Below are 19,516 nucleotides of genomic sequence, written 5' to 3'. Positions count from 1 at the left end.
GCAAGTATAGCTTTGTAAAACCTGTTTACTATGTCAAACCAATGGTTAAGAATGTTACACTATTCTGATTTTAATGATCTGTGATTACTTTTAAGTTTATTGTATATGGGTGAAATGGTCATTTTCCCACTCAATTATTATTTATAGCCATTGTCTATATTCCCACTAAACTAGTATCTTTTTGCTTTTTAATTGTTAAAATTCTTATATGATGAAGCTTCAAGCCTTTTTTTGTTACTGTAATGTAAATTAAAAATATGTTATCTCCTTTCCAGCTTGGGCCCTCCAAGATGGCTCCCGCGAAGAAGGGCGGTGAGAAGAAGAAGGGCTGTTCTGCCATCAACGAGGTGGTGACCCGCGAGTACACCATCAACATTCACAAGCGCATCCATGGTGTGGGCTTCAAGAAGCGTGCCCCTTGGGCACTCAAAAAGATCCGGAAGTTTGCCATGAAGGAGATGGGGACTCCGGATGTGCGCATTGATACCAGGCTCAACAAAGCTGTCTGGGCCAAAGGAATAAGGAATGTCCCATACCGCATCCGCGTGAGGTTGTCCAGAAAACGTAATGAGGATGAAGAGTCCCCAAACAAGCTCTACACTTTGGTTACCTACGTACCTGTCACCACATCCAAAAATCTACAGACAGTCAATGTGGATGAGAACTGATTAAAGTTGTAAAAATTGAAAAAAAAATTTATCTCAAAAACTAAAAAAAAGAAAAGGAGAAGGAGGGAGGTTGGGAGGCAGAGAGGATGAAGAAAAGAGAGAGTGGGAGGGAAGAAGCAAAATCATTATATTCTTAGAAATATATCTAAGAACTATATTGAATTTGTTAAACTAATTCAAAATTTAAAAAAATAAAATAATAAAAAGAAAATAAAAAAATTTGTGAGTTTCTGACAAGTTGCTTTACTCCATTTCCCACAACTCTGTGAGTTAAACACTCTAAAAGAGGAATATAGAATGATTGACACTGAAAATGTAAGACAAACAATGATATTAAATATGCAAGAATATGTTAACTTAGGTAGGGATTTGGTGGAATTATGGTAGAACCTACCCATAAAATCATCATATAGTAAGATCAGGAAAAGAAACTCTAAAGTCAATATGTTTGGATGAATCACATTTCATTTTTCCTCATTGTTTCAGATAAAATAAGGGGTTTCTCTGTAGGTATTGAAGAAAAGACAGGAAAAATGAGAATTTTTTATCTTTTATTTAATGAATATAAATTTCCACAGTACAGCTTATGGATTACAATGGTCCCCCCCCCCCAAATTCCCTCCCACCCGCAACCCTCCCCTTTCCCGCTCCCTCTCCCCTTCCATTCACATCAAGATTCATTTTCAATTCTCTTTATAAACAGAAGATCAGTTTAGTATATATAAAGTAAAGATTTCAACAGTTTGCCCTCACATAGCAACACAAAGTGAAAAATACTGTTGGAGTACCAGTTATAGCATTAAATCACAGTGTACAGCACATTAAGGACAGAGATCCTACATGCTATTTTTTTTTTTTTAAAATTGACTAATTTCTATGTAATTTCCAATTTAACAGAAGGGTTTTTTTTTTCATTTTCAATTATCTTTATATACAGAAGATGGATTCAGTATATACTAAGTAAAGAGTTCATCAGTTTGCACCCACACAGAAACACAAAGTGTAAAAATACTGTTTCAGTACTAGTTATATCATTACTTCACATTGGACAACCCATTAAGGACAGATCCCAGTGGGACGTAAGTGCACAGTGACTCCTGTTGTTGACTTAACAATTTGACACTCTTGTTTATGGCGTCAGTAATCTCCCTAGGCTCTAGTCATGAGTTTCCAAGGCTATGGAAGCCTTTAGTGTTCGCCGACTTCGATCTTATTCTGACAGGGTCATAGTCAAAGTGGAAGTTCTCTCCTCCCTTCAGAGAAAGGTACCTCCTACCTTGATGGCCCCATGAAAAATGAGAAATTTGACATGTGAATAGGCCAGATGATTTTTGAAAAATTTTCCTGAGCTGTTTAAAAGTATCTGTGCTTTGATAAAGCAAATGAGTCTATTCCTACATAATAACAAAATTACATGTAAAATATTGAGCTGTTCATATCTATCTATCTATCTATCTATCTATCTATCTATCTATCTATCAGAAAGTGTGAGAGAGACTACATTTTTAATTTCCCTCAGTATTGTCACCAATATAAGCATATATAAAAGGAAATCACTAAGGAATTAAACATGCATTTGTTTTCTCGCTAAAGCTACAAAGTAACAGATGTGAACAATTCTTTTAACCTCACAATTACTCTCATCTTATTCATGGAAATAGCTTCCCAGAATTTGGATCCTACTTGGAAGTTCCAGCATTTGTTTTTCCATGATTTTTTTTGAGAATTTTATTTTTACATTTATAAAATATATGGCTCTGCAGTTTCTTTTCTGTGATGTCGTTGTAGGCCAAAAGAACACAAAGGGCATTATCAAATATGTGGATCAGGATTTCACTCCCTTATGATATTTTTGCAAGTTTATTTTTGAAAGATGTCTAGTAAAGCTTTTTAAATGCTTGGTAGAGTTCCTAAGTCAGTTTTTTTTTTTTTTTGGCCTGAGATTTTTGATTTAGATGATTTTTTAATTACAAACACAACCTTCTCTTTATTTTTCTATTCACATATTTTTCTATTCACATTCTGCTTTTCTTGAGTATAGATCATAGTTTAAGTTTTTACAGAGATTTGTCCATTCATCTCTTCTAATTTTGGTGGCATACATTTTCTCAAAGTATTCTGCTTTAATTCTTTAAATTTCTATTTTTTAAACAATTTTCATTTTTTTTTCAAGATTTATTTTATTTATTTGAAAGAGTTACAGAGAGAGGTAGAGACAGAGAGAGAGGTCTTCCATCCGATTGTTCACTCCCCAGATGGCTGTAATGGCTGGAGCTGTGCTGATCCGAAGCCAGGAGCCAGGAGCTTCTTCCAGGTCTCCCACTTGGGCGCAGGGGCCCAAGGACTTGGGCCATCTTCCACTGCTTTTGCAGGCCATAGCAGAGTGCTGGATCGGGAGAGGAGCGGCCAGGACTAGAAACGGCACCCATATGGGATGCAAGCACCGCAGGCCAGGGCTTTAACCCGTTGTGCCACAGCACCAGCCCCAATCCTTTAAATTTCTATGTGGCTGGTAGTACTGTCTACATGCTAATGTCCGATTTTGTTAGTGGGAGTCTTTTCTTCCTTCCTCCCACCTCCCTTGGTAAGTCTTGTTAAACCTTTGTTAGTTTATCTTTTGCATGACTCAAATTTTAGTCTTGCTAGTAATTTTTTTCTCACTATTTAAAATATCTTTTATCTTTATTATCTCCTTCTCCATTACCTTTGGGTTTAATTTTGCTTTCCTTTCCTAGTTCCTTAAAGTGTAAAATTAAGTTACTGATTTGAAGTCTTTCTTCTTTTGTAATTTAGGCATTTAGATAACACTTATTTCTCATGTTTTCCCATATGATTAGGATTCTCACATAGTTAAAATCCTTTCTAATCTTCCTTTAGATTTTATCTTGGACCTATTTGTTACTCAGGAGTATATTGTTAAATTTCCATTCTACTTTGATTCTTAAAAATTTCTTTTCAACATTGTTTTTGTCAGTCAATTGTGGGCTGACAAAATACTTTATATGATACCAACCATTTAAATTTATTGAGTTTTTTTTTTTTAATGATCTAACTGTGATGTATCTTGTAAAAGGTTGTGTTTACATGAGGAGATTGTATCTTTTGCTGTTTTGGACAGTAAGTTCTGTAAATACTGATTGATGTTCTTGGTGTACCGCACTATTCACATGTTCTATTCCTTGTTTACCTTCCTAAGTTTCTCTATCAGTTATCAAATGTGAAGCAATGAAGTGTCTAAACATTATTATCTTTTGCTACTTTAAAATATCCCGGCTTCAGCTTTCAATCTTTCATCATAATGTGTTTGTGCTTGGATATTTTCTATTTAACTTCTTTGAACTTCTCTTACCTTCTGGCATTGAATATAATTTTTCATCATGTATAGGGTTTTTTAGGTATAAACTTTTTGAAATTATCTGTTTTTTTCTCTTTCTCTTCTTCTTCTGTAGCTCATACTTTGCTAATATGTCGTACATAAACCTTTCACAGTATTCTTTAATGCTCTGGGCATTTCTCTCCACTCTCTTTTTCTAGGAATTCTATTTCTAAAGGAATGTATTTAGTTAACAACTGATGGACATCTGGGTTGATTTCACATCTTAGCTATTGCAAACTGAACTGCAATGAATATGGAGGCACATATATTTTTTCATATGATGAGTTCTTATGGTTTGGATAAATTCCCAGAAGTGGGATGGCTAGCCCACATGGTAGGTCTGTATTCTGATTTCTGAGATGTCTCCATAACTCCATTTCTGAGATGTCATCCATAGTGGCTGCACAAGGTTACATTTCCACCAATAGTGGATTAGGGTACCTCCCCCCAACCAACATCCTTACTAGAATTTGTTGATCTATGTATGAGTGCCATTCTAACTAGGGTGAGGTGAAACCTCATTGTGGTTTTGATTTGATGAAGAAGATTTGTTTTGAGATTTTGATGGTGGTCTTCTTATCATGATAAAGATGACCAGATTTATCTCAAAGTGGATCATAAAGATCATGAAGAGCACAAGTGGTTTGTATTGAACTATTTTCGGTAATAATTACAAGATCTTCATATCCTTTGTGTTGTTGCTGACTATGGTTATCATAAAATACCTAGGAAAATGATGGATTGTGTGTACTATTTTTAGTTATAGAAAATGCAAATAATTTAAGGTGTCCATCTTAGTGTTATGGGAAGGATGGGACAATAGACTATCATGGAGAGAGGAAAATTAGATCTTTTAAAGTGTGGATAAGAGTATAATAATCATGCTTTGAAACTATCTTCCACATCTCACTGAATTTCACAGCAAATCTTCGGGTACCTGAGTGATACTATATCCTGTTTTTAAGGACGTGTTCATGTTCTCATCAATTTACATATATATCGGGAAAGAATGAAAATGCAGTAAGTGTCCTTAGAGTCCTGATCTATTTCATCATGATTTGTAACTCAGACCCTGACCACGACCAAGAGCTGAAAATGACAATGAGTAAAAACCAGATCAATCTTTTTAAAGGATAAAGAGTAAAGAAGAATGACACTATGCAACTGAAAAGTTTTTCAAAACATTTATTTCATAATAAGAAAGTAATGGAAGTCACTATATTTCAAAGTTCACATACATGTCTTTTAGAAATGAAGTGATGCAGAGGCTGGATGTACAATAAAAAGAGGAAGTCTTGGTCTCCAAAACCAAAGAAATGTTAGTCCTTTGGCACAACTGTAATTATTTTTCAGAAAATGTTAAAATTACAAATTTATTCACAAAATACAAGTATTGTGTGCATTTTTTATATGTACATGTTGTTATAAAAGTTACTTGAATATAAATTTGTATTATTTTTATTTTTTTGCAATTCTTTTATTTCTTTTGTTTTGAAATATTCCTAACACTTCAAGAGATTACACATTTCTCGTAAATAAATGTTAACTTCAGCAGGTTAATTGAAAAATCACTGGTCACAGGAAGAAGAAAGTTTTCATCGTATTCTCACTTTGCTGCACCAGAGGACGCCCATCCATAAGGTCTCCAGTTTAAGGCCTAGATACAACTACTCCTTTTTGTTCTTCTTTTGGGTTTTAGTGTACTTCCGGAAGCAAAACAGACAACACTTTGTGAAGATAAATATTACATGGCCACACAGGCCAGCAGGAACCCAGTGACATCCAGAGAGTGATACTGGAGCCAGGTGAGGTCGTGGGCTGCAACCCGAAGGTGCTTTGCTCCCTTGTGGCGCATGACAAACTCAAGCCAGAAGACTGCTCTATCTAGAGGCTTCACAGGCTGATCATGGTGAATTCTTGATAACTTCAAAGCATTTTCTTTATATCTGAAAGAGAAACATAAGATTGTGACACTGAGTGGAAGTTAAGTTGGCTAAGAAAAAGTCACCTTTGAGCGTTGTTTAAAAGTATCAGGTAGATGTCAAGATAAGTGCTGTGAAACATCTGTGGAGCAGTGTAGTTATTCTACTTGGGTTGTCTTAGAAAACTGCTTTTCAAAGAGGGTTTTTTTGAGTGACACAGATTTTTCAAAGTGAAAATTAAAGTCCCAGTGGGAAAGTAAAACTTTCCTATTAAGGAGAGTGGTAAAGAGCCATTATGAGTGTCATAGAAAAGGTGACAGAAATGCAATTTAAGAGGGATCACCTTGAAGTTGTCAAGGGCAACTGTGTCATTGTGAGTGAAAATCCTCCTGACTGTTCTCTCTCTGTCTTTCCAGTCTTGCTTTCCATGCTTGACTGATTTCCTGCCAGAAGCCACAGTGATGTTTTTAACAATGTGCAACAACTGAGGATGTTGTCCTGTTAATACTTACATTTTGTTTTTTGAGAGTAAAATAAAAAACTGTATTCTGGACTATCAGACTCCATGAGGGAACACTCTGGAAATATTTTGCATTATCATTTGTCTCCATTAGGTGCACTGGTCTTCTAGGTTCCCTTGAAGCCAACAAAGATGTTCACACCTTAGCACCTTTAACCTTTCTGTTTCCTCTCCTCTCCTGGAGTGATCCTCTCTGGAACTTCCCAAGTTGTACTTCTACCACCTAACTGATGCATTTGGATCAATACCTTCTGTCAGAGTAGCTTTTAATGGACAGAGAGGTTGGTACCTCTAGGCACTTCCTCTATTATTTTTGTGTTTATTTTCTTCTTTGAGCTAGAATTTGAAAAAAAAACACATTACAGAAGTTTTTTTTTTTAAAATAAAATAGCCTTAAGTTGGAGATACATAAGAAAAATGTACATGTCCTAAGTGAACCACACAAAATTTCATAGTTGTCTTGAAAGCTATGGGGACCTAAGGCCTGATTGAAAACATGAGATCATTTCAGGAATGGAAAGCCAAGACATAGTGGCAAAACGGTCTGCATGAAGGATCTCTGTGAGTGAGACCCCAGTGGAAAGAAGGGGACATCAAAGAAGGATGTATTTTTCTCTAAAGGGAGGAGAGAACTTCTGCTTTGCATATGGCCTTGTCTAAAAACCGACAGAGTTTGTGAACTCAAAAGTCTTCCATATCCTTGGCAGCTCATGCCAAGAGTCTCAGGTGATCACTGACATCATAAATAAGAGTTTAAGTTGTTAAATCAACAACAGAATTTACTGTGTACTTGGGTCCCATGCTGCACCTCTGTGCTTAATGAGTTATACTATGAGAATTAATGGTAAAACTTGTTTTCAAACTGCACTTTATGCTTTGTGTGTATGTGTGGTACAAATAGTTGAAATCTCTCCTTAGTAAAGAGTTGGTCTTCTGTATATAAAGTCAATTAAAAATGAATCTTATTGGAAGTGAAATAGGAGAGGGAGTGGGAGGTGGGATGGGAGTGAAGGTGGGAGGGCATGTATGGGGGTAAGAAACACTATATCCCTAAAAGCTGTACATATGAAAATTTGTATTCATTAAATAAAAACCTTCAAAAAATACTAGTGACAAAAAAAGAAAGTTATGGTGAAAGCATCAGTCTGCATATTTTTTGGATGAGGTATATTATCACATCTGTGCAGTATTATTTGCTCTTGGTGAACTGGTTCAGTACTACTTCTTTCCCAAATTAGTTTCTGTCAATACTTCTAACACAATAGATTAGTTCTACCCTTTGTATTTAATGGAAAAGTGTGATCAATCAAGATTCAGTTAATCAAAATTAAATAGTTTTGTTCTTGAAAGGGCATCTTTAAGTAAATGATGAATCAAACCATTCAGAATGAGAGACAATATTTGCATATCATATTTTGGATAAGAGAACTCTATCAATAATATAAAAAGAATTCTTACAGTTTAATAAAAAAGATAACATTTGTGGCCAGTCCGATTGAGCATGTTCCAAATTGTTCATCTCCTCCCTCTCTTTTTCCACTCTTAGATTTAACAGGGATCACTTTTCAGTTAAAATTTAAACACCTGAGAATAATTGTGTGTTAATTACTGAGTTCAACCAATAGTACTAGAACAACAACAACAACAACAACAAATACTAAAAAGGATAAAGTATTACATTGTACATCTAAAGTCAGGACAGGAATGGTGGAGTTAGAAATGTGCAGGGGATTCCAACACAATTCCATCAAGATGGGATGTACCAATGCCATCGCACTAGTCCAAGTGATCAATTTCAGCTCACAATTGATAGCTCTGATAGGTCTAAGAGTCAAAGAGATCACACAAACAAGACAAGTATCTGCTAATACTAACTGATAGAATCAAAAAGGGAGAGAAAGATCCAACATGGGAAGTGGGATACACAGCAGACTCATAGGATGGCAGATGTCCTAAACAACACTCCGGCCTCAGAATCAGCCCTCAAGGCATTCAGATCTGGCTGAAGAGCCCATGAGAGTATAGCAGGCATGGAAAGCCAAGATATCATGGAAAAAAAAAAAAAAGACCTAAATGAATGATCTCTGTGAGTGAGATCCCAGTGGAAAGAACGGGGCCATCAAAGAAGGAGGTACCCTTCTCCGAAGGGAGGAGAGAACCTCCACTTTGACTATGACCCTATCGGAATAAGACCAAAGTCAGCGAACTCTAAAGGCTTCCATAGCCCTGGCAACTCATGACTAGAGCCTAGGGAGATTACTGACGCCATGAACAGGAGTGTCAAATTGTTAAGTCAGCAACAGGAGTCACTGTGTACTTACACCCCATGCGGGATCTGTCCCTAATGTGTCGTCTAAAGCCAAGTGATGCTATGACTGGTACTGAAACAGTATTTTTATACTTTGCGTTTCTGTGTGGGCGCAGACTGATGAGGTCTTTGCTAATTATATACTGAAGTGATCTTCTGTATATAAAGAGAATTGGAAATGAAAAAAAAAAAAAACAACCTGGTGTTAAAATGGAAATGGCATAGAAAATTAATTATTTTGAAAAAAAAATTATGTAGGATCTCTGTCTTTAATGTGCTGTACATTGCTATTTAATGCTATAATTAGTAATCCAATGGTAGTTTTTTCACTTGATGTTACTATATGGGCAAAATGTTGAAATCTTTACCTAATATATACTAAATTGATCTTCTGTATACAAAGAGAATTGAAAATGAATCTTTACATGAATGGAAGGGGAAAGGGAGCGGGAGGGGGGAGGGTTGTGGGCGGGAGGGAAGTTATGGGAGGGGGGAAGCCATTGTAACAAGCTATACTTTGGAAATTTATATTCATTAAATAAAAGTTTAATAAAAAAAATAAAAAAATAAAAAAGATAACAAATAACCCAATGCAAATTAAAAAAAGATTGGAAATGTGACTTAACCAAAGAGGATACATGATAATTCAATAAGCATATGAAAAGATGTTTCTCAACTTCAACCATAAGAGAAAAGACAACGAAGAGCAAAATGAGAAATCACTTCACATCCAATATATTTGAATATTTTGAATATATTCAAAAAGAAAGTTGGTAATAAATTTTGGCAATGATGTGGAGGAACCACAACACTACTGGTTGGATGGTAAATGCTGTAACAACTTTGTAAAGAATTGAAACATTTCACTAACACAATGTTCCCATATGATGCAGCAGTTCCATTCCTTGATACTAAACCAAAGAAAAAACATGTTTATACAAAACACAAATATCTGTGTTCACTGCAGCCAAAATTGGAAACAACTAGAACATCCTTAGTCTGCTAACTAGGTACATAAAATGTAGAATATCCATACCAAAGAACATTATTCAACAATCAACAGAAATAATACAGTAATTGATGAACTACATGGATGGGACTAGCATATATGATGCTAAGTGAAATCATGCTAGGTGAAAGAAGCCTGTTACAATGGACAATTTATTATAGGATTCCATTCATAGGAAATGTCCAGAATAAACTAATGTATAGAGTAAATTTACAAAGTAAATTAGCAGTTGCCTAAGGCTAAGGATTACCTCGAGTTATCCTTAGGGTATATGAGATTTGTTTTTGGTGTGATAAGAAAAAAAATCCCTAAATTGAATTTTTGATAACAGTTTTGTAACAGTATATCAAATTCACTTGAGTTTTATACTTTCAACAGGTGAATTTTATGGTTTATAATTATATCTCTTAAAACATACTATCACAAGCCGGCGCTGCGGCTCACTAGGCTAATCCTCCGCCTTGCGGTGCCGGCACACTGGGTTCTAGTCCCGGTCGGGGCACTGATCCTGTCCCGGTTGCCCCTCTTCCAGGCCAGCTCTCTGCTGTGGCCAGGGAGTGCAGTGGAGGATGGCCCAAGTGCTTGGGCCCTGCACCCCATGGGAGACCAGGAGAAGCCGCTGGCTCCTGCCATTGGATCAGCACGGTGCGCTGGCTGTAGCGCGCCAACTGCGGCGGCCATTGGAGGGTGAACCAACGGCAAAAGGAAGACCTTTCTCTCTGTCTCTCTCTCACTGTCCACTCTGCCTGTCAAAAAAAATAAAATAAAAAAATAAAAAAAACCATACTATCACAATGATAAAATAAAAATTAATTGATTTGCAGAAGGATAGATAGTTTCAGAAAGTTTAGATGTTGATTTGAAATATTTCATCATCTTTTTTCAATTTTATTATTTTACTACTCAGTGATCTGTGGCATACTTGTAAAAAATTTGTTCTTTAACTTTATTTGCATACTTAAAAATTATTTTGATTACAGCATCATATTATCAGTTATTATTCAAGCAATCAATCTAGGGGATTAACTTTACCTACTCCTGTAGAATTGTGGTTTTCTACTTTTTACTTATTGAATATTATGGTTAATGGTGAATCAATGGTGGTTATGGAGTGGATTAAAATTATGTCTGTACAATAATTAAAGAAGAGAAAAGAAGGGTGGGAAGGAGATGGTTTGGTTGTCGAAGGGGAAGGGAGGGAAGTATGGTAATATTCTTACAATGGTAACTATGAAACAGATACAATCTGTTCTCTTTATAATAATAAAATATCTGCTTGAAAACAGGTCACAAAAGAGGCACTCTAAAATTCTACTCAATTTAAAAAGCATCATACTCACGATGGATCATTAATGACTGTCTTCAATGCTTTGAGCAAATCTGTAGCTGACATTTTGTTTAGGTTCAATCTAACAGCTGCTCCCTTGGCCTTCATGTGGACAATGTTATCAGGTTGATCTGCAAACAAAGGAATGCCCACCATAGGAATACTGTGGTAGATTGCCTCATAGATGCCGTTGGTTCCACCATGAGTTATAAAAGCTTTGGTTTTTGGATGACCTGGGATTGGGTGAATTTAAACCAAATTATTAATTTTGGGTCTTGAAGATAAAATGAGAAATGCACAATTTATGACAACTGACAGGTAAAATGTTTTCTAGACAATGAGTTTTTATGGCCATGAAATCACATTGAAGAAGCACCCAGGTTCTATTGGAGAAGTGGTGTGTGACTTGAGACTTGGACAATAAATACAAATTGCCAAGTGGAAAAAATAAAAAAGTGTATCTTATGCAGAAGAAACAGTCTGTGTGGAAAATAGGGCATAGTACTCTCTTAAATAAATAATGATGTGACAGGATCTGATACTTGGTTTGTGCAGGCAGCAGGAAGGGGGATGGTCATGGTGCTGCAATCAAAGGAAGGAGAGGTTACAATTTATCATGAAATGTTCTATTACTTCATGGTAAAAGATTGTGGACTTTTTCCCATAGAAAAAGCAGAGACAAATGTAATTAAAGATGTATTGTTATTTTCAATGGCTTTTGAAGTACTCTGGTGATGTGAAAAGGATAGGTGAAAGTTGTAGAAACAGGATACAGTGAGACAATCCAATTAATCAGATTCTCAGTGAGATGTAATTATAACTGAAATAGAAGGTTTGAGTCTATGTACAAAAAAAGTGACTTTGTATAATAAAATATCAGTGAATGTTCTTTTCGCTTTTATCAGCCAGCTCTGCAAAATAAATAAAAATAATTCAGATTTCATTTTTGTACTTTCATTAATGGAAGTTTAATAAATTTTTCCCTACCTAACGATTATCAATCAAATTGGTTTTTTTCTCTCAGTCTTACCAAGAAGGTCATTCTGGGGGATCCACTTATACAGCCTAGTATTGCTTCCTAAAGCATCTGGCTTCTTGCCATCAAATCTCCATACAACCTAAAGCAGTAAAGAAAATATGATACTGAAGTCATATTTCATATCAGAGCATGTTAGAGTTTTAAAGGTATTAATAGCTCACACATTTAAGCATGTTCAACATGAGAAATAAGGAAATTAACTTGTAAATAATGGGAAATACTAATGTAATAGTGAAAATGAAATATCTACAGTTCTAATACTTATGTTTAGATGCAGATAGGTGTGGAAGGCCATCACAATGTTTACACATAGTGTCTTGGATAAATGATATGATCAATGATAAATACAATTATTCAAGAAAATGAGAGGTATTTTATCCTATCATAATAATGTATAGTAAATTGCAAATGACATACACATTTATTTTGCTCTCTATATCTATGATTTATACTTTCATCTTACAAACAGAATTGATCTGTCTTATTTTTCCTTTTTGAGGATATTGGAGGTAGTTTGCTTGTTTCATAAGTTATTTTACAACCACATTGACCTTAATGAGGCCACCTTTTATTAGGTACAAGGTTCACCTCAAAGGCAGAATTCCATATCTGCCTGTCACATACAGCTTCCTGATTCAATATTGGCAGGGCCATGTCCATCAAGAAGACTGTTTCTCTCATTTTTGAAATTTGGTTGTTGGATTGGTGCTTGGACTTAACATTGGTGAACTTTGGCCTTCCTTTCTCTGAATAGCACCGTGAGCAGTACAATCAAAGAGACTATTCCAAAATATAGCACAGGCAAAAAGTCTAGATTCTTCATAAAGACTAAACTGTGAGATGCAATGGAATGTTTTCTAATTTATTTATTGAGCTGGCACTGTGGTGCAGCAGGTTAAATTACCGCCTTCCATGCTGGGTCCTATTCCCGGCTGTTCAATCTCAGAATCAGCTCCTTGATAACGTGCCTGGGAAGGCAGTGGAAGATGGCCCCAGTACTTGGTCCTCTGCACCCACATGGGATACCCAGAAGAAGCTCCTGGCTCCTGGCTTTGGCCTGGCCCATCTCCAGCCATTGCAGTCATTTGGGGAGTTGAACCAGCGGATGGAAGATCTCTGTCTCTTCCTCTCTCTCTGCAACTCTTCCTTTCAAATGAAATAAATAAATCTTTAAAAAAGAGAGCTATTTATTGTTGCGATGATTTTGCATTTACTCATTAACATGGTGCTCCTTTCTAATAACATCTGTAATGTGTAGAGTGCCCTAAGGAATCCTGCATGGAAAAGGAGTCAATCATAGGACAGAATCTGGTGATTTCTGCCTGCAATACCAATATAATACCACATTCACACCATACCTGTTAAATATATTTCTTCTGACCACAATGTTGATGTCAAGGGCGTTATGTCTATACTATTTATCATTTTCTATGTGTATTTTTGTTTTACAGAAAGTTTTGAGATCAATCATTGCTATACTTAATGGTAACCCTCTCCCCACAGGAAGTTTCTGTAATCAGAACCTCTTAGAGTTTAAAAGATTCATTCAGTAGCTGCTACCATATTGCAACCTTTCTAACCTTTTGTGGAAGCTGGGCAAGAGCTGATGCAATCACATTGGTCCTTTCTTCTGTCAGGTTACTGACCATGGACCCCAGGGAAAACACCACCACTCCCTCTTCTCCAGAGCTCTGCACAAAGTCTTCCATCTCCTGTGAAAAATGAATGTGTTCCATCACAAAAGAGCAGCAACACAGCAAATACTAGTAAAAGGGTTGGTGTACACAGCAAAGGGGAGAGTCAAGTAGCCGGATAGGCTGGAGGTGTTACTTGCGGGCTCTCTTTCTCTGGAGTGGGAATTCTCCTTTGATTCCTTGGCTGGCAATGTCCCCTTGACTGGCTCTTGGTGGGGCTAGGCAGTTATGTACTTCTTCCATGCCAGAGCCACAGGTGATCAACCCTGTTTTCAAACTCGTGAAGATGATGGGGTCTGCAAAAACTTTCTGCTTTCTTTCTTATTGTTGTGATGTTCACACAGATAGTTTGGCACTTCATGTCTTCTTTGGGGACCTTATGATCTCCTCATACTGACTCTTCTGTAACCCTTTACTTCCCATCGTCTCTACTTTTTCATCTTCTTTGACCACTTGCATTTTTTTTCCCCTCAGCTCCCTTGAATCCTCCCACATGGCTGCTTCAAATCCTACCCACTTCCTGTGTTTGTCCACCCCTGCTACACTTGCGCCTTCCCACCAAAGCCCCTCAGTGCCCACATTCACTTAAGCTTTAGATCCCTTTCTACACTCAGGAAGATCTCAACGGACTCACAGTCTCCATCAAGGAACTATGTGAGGTTGACTGAAAAGGCCTAACAGAAAACTGACAATGTTTTAGTCGCTCAAACGGATCTGGGAGACATCCACGGGCTGCCTTATGTCTGTGTCCTCAGCCTGAAGTGAAATCCACAGACTGCATAAGAAGAGCCATCCATGTAAGGGCAAAAGAGTGGGGCCAGCGCTGTGGCAAAGTGGGTAAAGCAGCTGCCTGTAGTGCCAGCATCCCATAGGGCAAAAGAGTGTCTTAAGTCTCCTCTGCAAATACTGGCTAAAAATGTTTCTCCATGTTCTATAAACGAATTCGTTCTATAAACAAATGACTGATTCTTTGTTATATTTAGGATAACAAGTGCTTTAATTGAACTGAATTTCTTCTGTAACAAAACTAAAATCCATGTACTTGCTATATAGTAGAGAAATAATAGAATTTCTATTGGCAGAAATCTATACTGTACTTTTCATACTGTGATTCAAATTCTCTGAATAAATTACACAGAATCATTTCTACTGAGAACACTAAGCCAATGGATTCAAACCAACCAGAATAGGTTTACCTTAGGCAGAGGTTTGGCAGGTCTGCAGTGGAGCCCTCCAACGAAATCAACATTTGGTAAGAGTGGACGAGGAAACTCCACATCCCAGTAGGTGCGAATGAGCCACATGTCAGCTTTCCCCATTAACTCAGTTAATGTAGTGGGCCTTCCTGAAGGAGAAAAGGAAAGCAAAACATCAGATTATTGGAAAATTGTAGAGTGACTATGCCTGGTTTGAATAATGCATCCAAAGTTGTTTAAAAGTGTATTGAGGGAGGAAGAGAAGGAGGACATTACGGTTATCTTCTTAGAATTGTACTTATGAAATATGTGAAATCTGTTCTGTTTATATTAATAAAAATTAAAAGAAAAAAGTGTCCATTCTTTGATCAATTATCTGTCATGTATCTATGTGTCTGTATATTGTATGAGTCATATATAGCAAAATATCCCTTTTTATGTGTGTGTATATTTATATAAAAGGCACAGTGTGAGAAGACCCTATTTCTGTAATTCATCCCATTATATTCACTATCATAACAAATATGCCAATAAGCCAATACACATTTCAGCATGCATTTTTCTCTTTAAAGTCACAAAAGTAAAAACCAGCAATGTAAACATACATTTAATTTTCTCAGTGTCACATAGATAATTGTACTAGAAATTCATGAATAAAGTCTCAGTCTACATGTCGACATTCATCATGAAATGTAGTGAGGTGTAGCATTGACTTTAAGATGAAATAAGAAGTATAGTAGAATGAATATTCAATTTCTTAGAGACAATCTCAGTGCCTTATTTTATGGAATTATGATTTGGAGTTTCCTGTATGATTGATGACCTCAGGATTCTAACTGATCTATTTTGTTAGGTTTTCTACAGCACTTTGTGTTTGTTAGATTATTTTTATTTCATCTGCATATTAATAAAGGAAAATTCTATCTTATGTTGTGTCTACACATGCTCACCTCCAAAGGCACTGAAAAGTCAGGGCTTGACAGTACCGATTGAGAAGACGACTTACCTAGAACATCACTATAGAATTGATTCCATTTCTTTTCATTAAATGCTTGGAACCAAAAATCAAAATAGAGCACATATAATATATTTTTCACCCTCTCCAAGAATGTCATTCGATCAGTTAATTCTGAATAAACAATAGGCACATAAGAAGGAGGGAACAAAAGTCCTCCACTATACTTTTCATAGGTGTAGCCAGGAGTGAAGTGGAGTGTGTACACCAAGGGCACTCGAAGTAGCTCAGCCAGCAGCTCACCACAGAGACTCAGACCATCTGCAAGAACAACGTCAAATTTTGATTCTTGAAGTTTTGTCACAAGTGTCTTGTTAAAAACCACATCTCTACAGATACTTTCAATAAAATCAGAATCTTTCCATACGATTTCCTGAAGTAATGAAAAATATGTCCAAAATGAATAATTTGGCAGATCATAAATCAGTTTTCTGATTACTTCTATGAAAAAGACTTCATAATCATCTCCAGATAATGATGTGGGAAAAGTCTCAAATTTAATAGCAGATGATTTGCTTACATTAAGAGAAATGGCCACGGAAGATTTGAGAACAGTCACCTCATGACCCCTATGGGTGAGTTCATCCAAGATGGTCTTTATATTGATCCAATGACTGTATTCCATTGGCCACACCAGCACCTTTCCACCTCTCCCAGGGCTGAAGAAACAACCTAGCTGTAGCAGCAGCAGAACTGGAGTCCACTTAATAGACATCCTGTTTAAATGCAAAGCTTCCTTTCAAATAATTGCTGCCTCTGCTCTTAGATACACATGAAAAGTATCAGTTAGTTAAAATATAACTTGTACAGATCAACATGAGCACACAATCACAATATCTGAATTGGCAACTGAAAAAAAGGTTTATGATCTCATATTATATGGGTGTGTATAAATGACACCTTCATTATTACAAGTGCTTTCCTCTAATTAAGAGTTAACACTGTACCTCCATCTTTGATGGCCCCGTTCTTTCCACTGGGATCTCACTCACAGAGATCTTTCATTAAGGTCTTCTTTTTTTTTTTTTCCATGGTGTCTTGGTTTTCCATGCCTGAAATACTCTCATGGGCTCTTCAGCCAGATCCGAATGCCTTAAGGGCTGATTCTGAGGCCAGAGTGTTGTTTAGGACATCTGCCATTCTTTGAGTCTGCTGTGTATCCCGCTTCCCATGTTGGATCGTTCTCTCCCTTTTTGATTCTATCAGTTAGTATTAGCAGACACTAGTCTTGTTTGTGTCATCCCTTTGACTCTTAGACCTATCAAAGTCATCAATTGTGAACAGAAATTGATCACTTGGACTAGTGAGATGGCATTGGTACATGCCATCTTGATGGGATTGTATTGGAATCCCCTGGCACATTTCTAACTCCACATTTGGGGCAAGTACAATTGAGCATGTCCCAAATTGTACATCTCCTCCCTCTCTCCGAAGGGAGGAGAGAACTTCCACTTTGACTATGACCCTATCGGAATAAGATTAAAGTCGGCGAACTCTAAATGCTTCCATAGCCTTGGAAACTCATGACTAGAGCCTAGGGAGATTACTGATGCCATAAACAAGAGTGTCAAATTGTTAAATCAACATCAAGAGTCACTGTGTACTTACATCTCATGTGGGATCTGTCCTTAATGTGTTGTCTAATGTGCAGTGATGCTCTAACTAGTACTGAAACAGTATTTTTACACTTTGTGTTTCTGTGTGGGTGAAACTGATGAAATCTTTACTAATTATATACAGAATCGATCTTCTGTATATAAAGATAATTGGAAATGGAAAAAAAAAACTGGTGTTAAATTGGAAATGGCATAGAAAATTAATTTTTAAAAAATATCATGTAGGATCTCTGTCTTTAATGTGCTGTACACTGTTATTTAATGCTATAACTAGTACTCCAACAGTATTTTTTCACTTTGTGTTGCTATATGGGGACAAAATGTTGAAATCTTTACTTAATATATATTAAACTGATCTTCTGTATATAAAGCGAATTGAAAATGAATCTTGATGTGAATGGAAGGGGAGAGGGAGTGGGAAAGGGGAGGGTTGTGGGTGGGAGGGAAGTTATGTGAGGGGGGAAGCCATTGTAATCCATAAGCTGTATTTGGAAATTTATATTCATTAAATAAAAGTTTAATAAAAAAAAGAGTTGACACTGGATGCACATGTCATCTGTCATCTTAGAGATTTTAGAATAATGTCAAGAATAGGGATCTAGTCCCGGTCGGGGCACCAATCCTGTCCCGGTTGCCCCTCTTCCAGGCCAGCTCTCTGCTGTGGCCAGGGAGTGCAGTGGAGGATGGCCCAAGTGTTTGGGCTCTGCACCCCATGGGAGACCAGGAGAAGCACCTGGCTCCTGCCATTGGAACAGCGTGGTGCGCAGGCCGCAGCGCGCTACCGCGGCGGCCATTAGAGGGTGAACCAACGGCAAAGGAAGACCTTTCTCTCTGTCTCTCTCTCTCTCTCACTGTCCACTCTGCCTGTCAAAAATTAAAAAAAAAAAAAAAGAATAGGGAAACATTATTTATGTTTGTAGCTATTTTGAAACTATAAAAGTGCAATACAATAGAGTTAGTATTTCCTCTATATCATAATTCAATAGCTTTTCTTTTTTTATGTGAAAACTTTAATATATTCTTCATATTCTATAAAATTAATTTTTAAGTATATAATTTAATAGTTCATAGTAAATTCTCCTAACTGTAGAAAACACCACAACAATCAATTTTAGAACATTTTAGTACCCTCAAAACAATATCCTTAACCAATTCCCATCCCCTAACGATGGTGATCACCAATGTATTTCCTGTCAGTATAGAATCATACCACTTATGACTTTTTTTTTTTACCAGATCGATGTTTTGAAGCTCACTCATACTATAGAATGTGTCAATATTTCATTATTTGATAGTGTGGATATAGCATATTTCTATTTATTCATTTGTATACTGATATAAATTTATTTTTTGCACATTTTTGGCTTTTATGAATGATGTTATTATTAATATTTATTAGTTTTGTGTGTACTTTTTCCACTTTTTGTATGTGTATATGTAACTAGAATTGGAATTTGCTAAATCATATGATCACTTGGTGTTTAAACTGAAGAATTGTCAAATTTCTTTCCAAAGTGGCTGCATCATGTTCTATTGCTACAAGCAATGTACAAGGATTCTAATTTCTCTGTATTCCTGTCAACACATCTCATAATTTTTTTTATTAAACTTTTATTTAATGAATATAAATTTCCAAAGTATAGCTTATGGGTTACAATGGCTACCCCCTACCAAAACTTTTCTCCCACCCACAACCCTCCCCCCTCCCGCTCCCTCTCCCCTTCCTATCACATCATGATTCATTTTCAATTCTCTTTGTATACAAAAGGTCAGTTTAGTATATATTAGGTAACGACTTCTCATAATTTGTCTTTTTGTTTATAGCC

At 36.5% G+C, this 19,516-nt stretch overlaps 1 protein-coding gene and 1 pseudogene across 1 annotated transcript; one reads left to right on the top strand and one right to left on the bottom strand.

Annotated features, from left to right (window-relative positions):
* The first annotated feature begins 271 nt into the window (after window positions 1-271).
* Window positions 272-668, top strand: LOC133765706 (large ribosomal subunit protein eL31-like). Its single transcript, XM_062199248.1, has one exon. The coding sequence runs from the start codon at window positions 291-293 to the stop codon at window positions 666-668; it is 378 nt and encodes a 125-aa protein (XP_062055232.1). The 5' UTR covers window positions 272-290.
* A 4,544-nt stretch (window positions 669-5,212) lies between these two features.
* LOC133765151 (UDP-glucuronosyltransferase 2B31-like) lies at window positions 5,213-18,065 on the bottom strand (annotated as a pseudogene).
* Window positions 18,066-19,516: the final 1,451 nt, after the last annotated feature.

The sequence above is a fragment of the Lepus europaeus genome, chromosome 8, assembly GCF_033115175.1.
Source record: "Lepus europaeus isolate LE1 chromosome 8, mLepTim1.pri, whole genome shotgun sequence".
NCBI classification, from domain to species: Eukaryota; Metazoa; Chordata; class Mammalia; order Lagomorpha; family Leporidae; genus Lepus; species Lepus europaeus.
This window is presented reverse-complemented; position numbering and strand designations above follow the sequence as displayed.

What these genes read in the sequence shown, in the direction of transcription:
- LOC133765706 (XM_062199248.1), top strand. Translation starts at nt 291, where the DNA reads ATGGCTCCCGCGAAGAAGGGCGGTGAGAAGAAGAAGGGCTGTTCTGCC.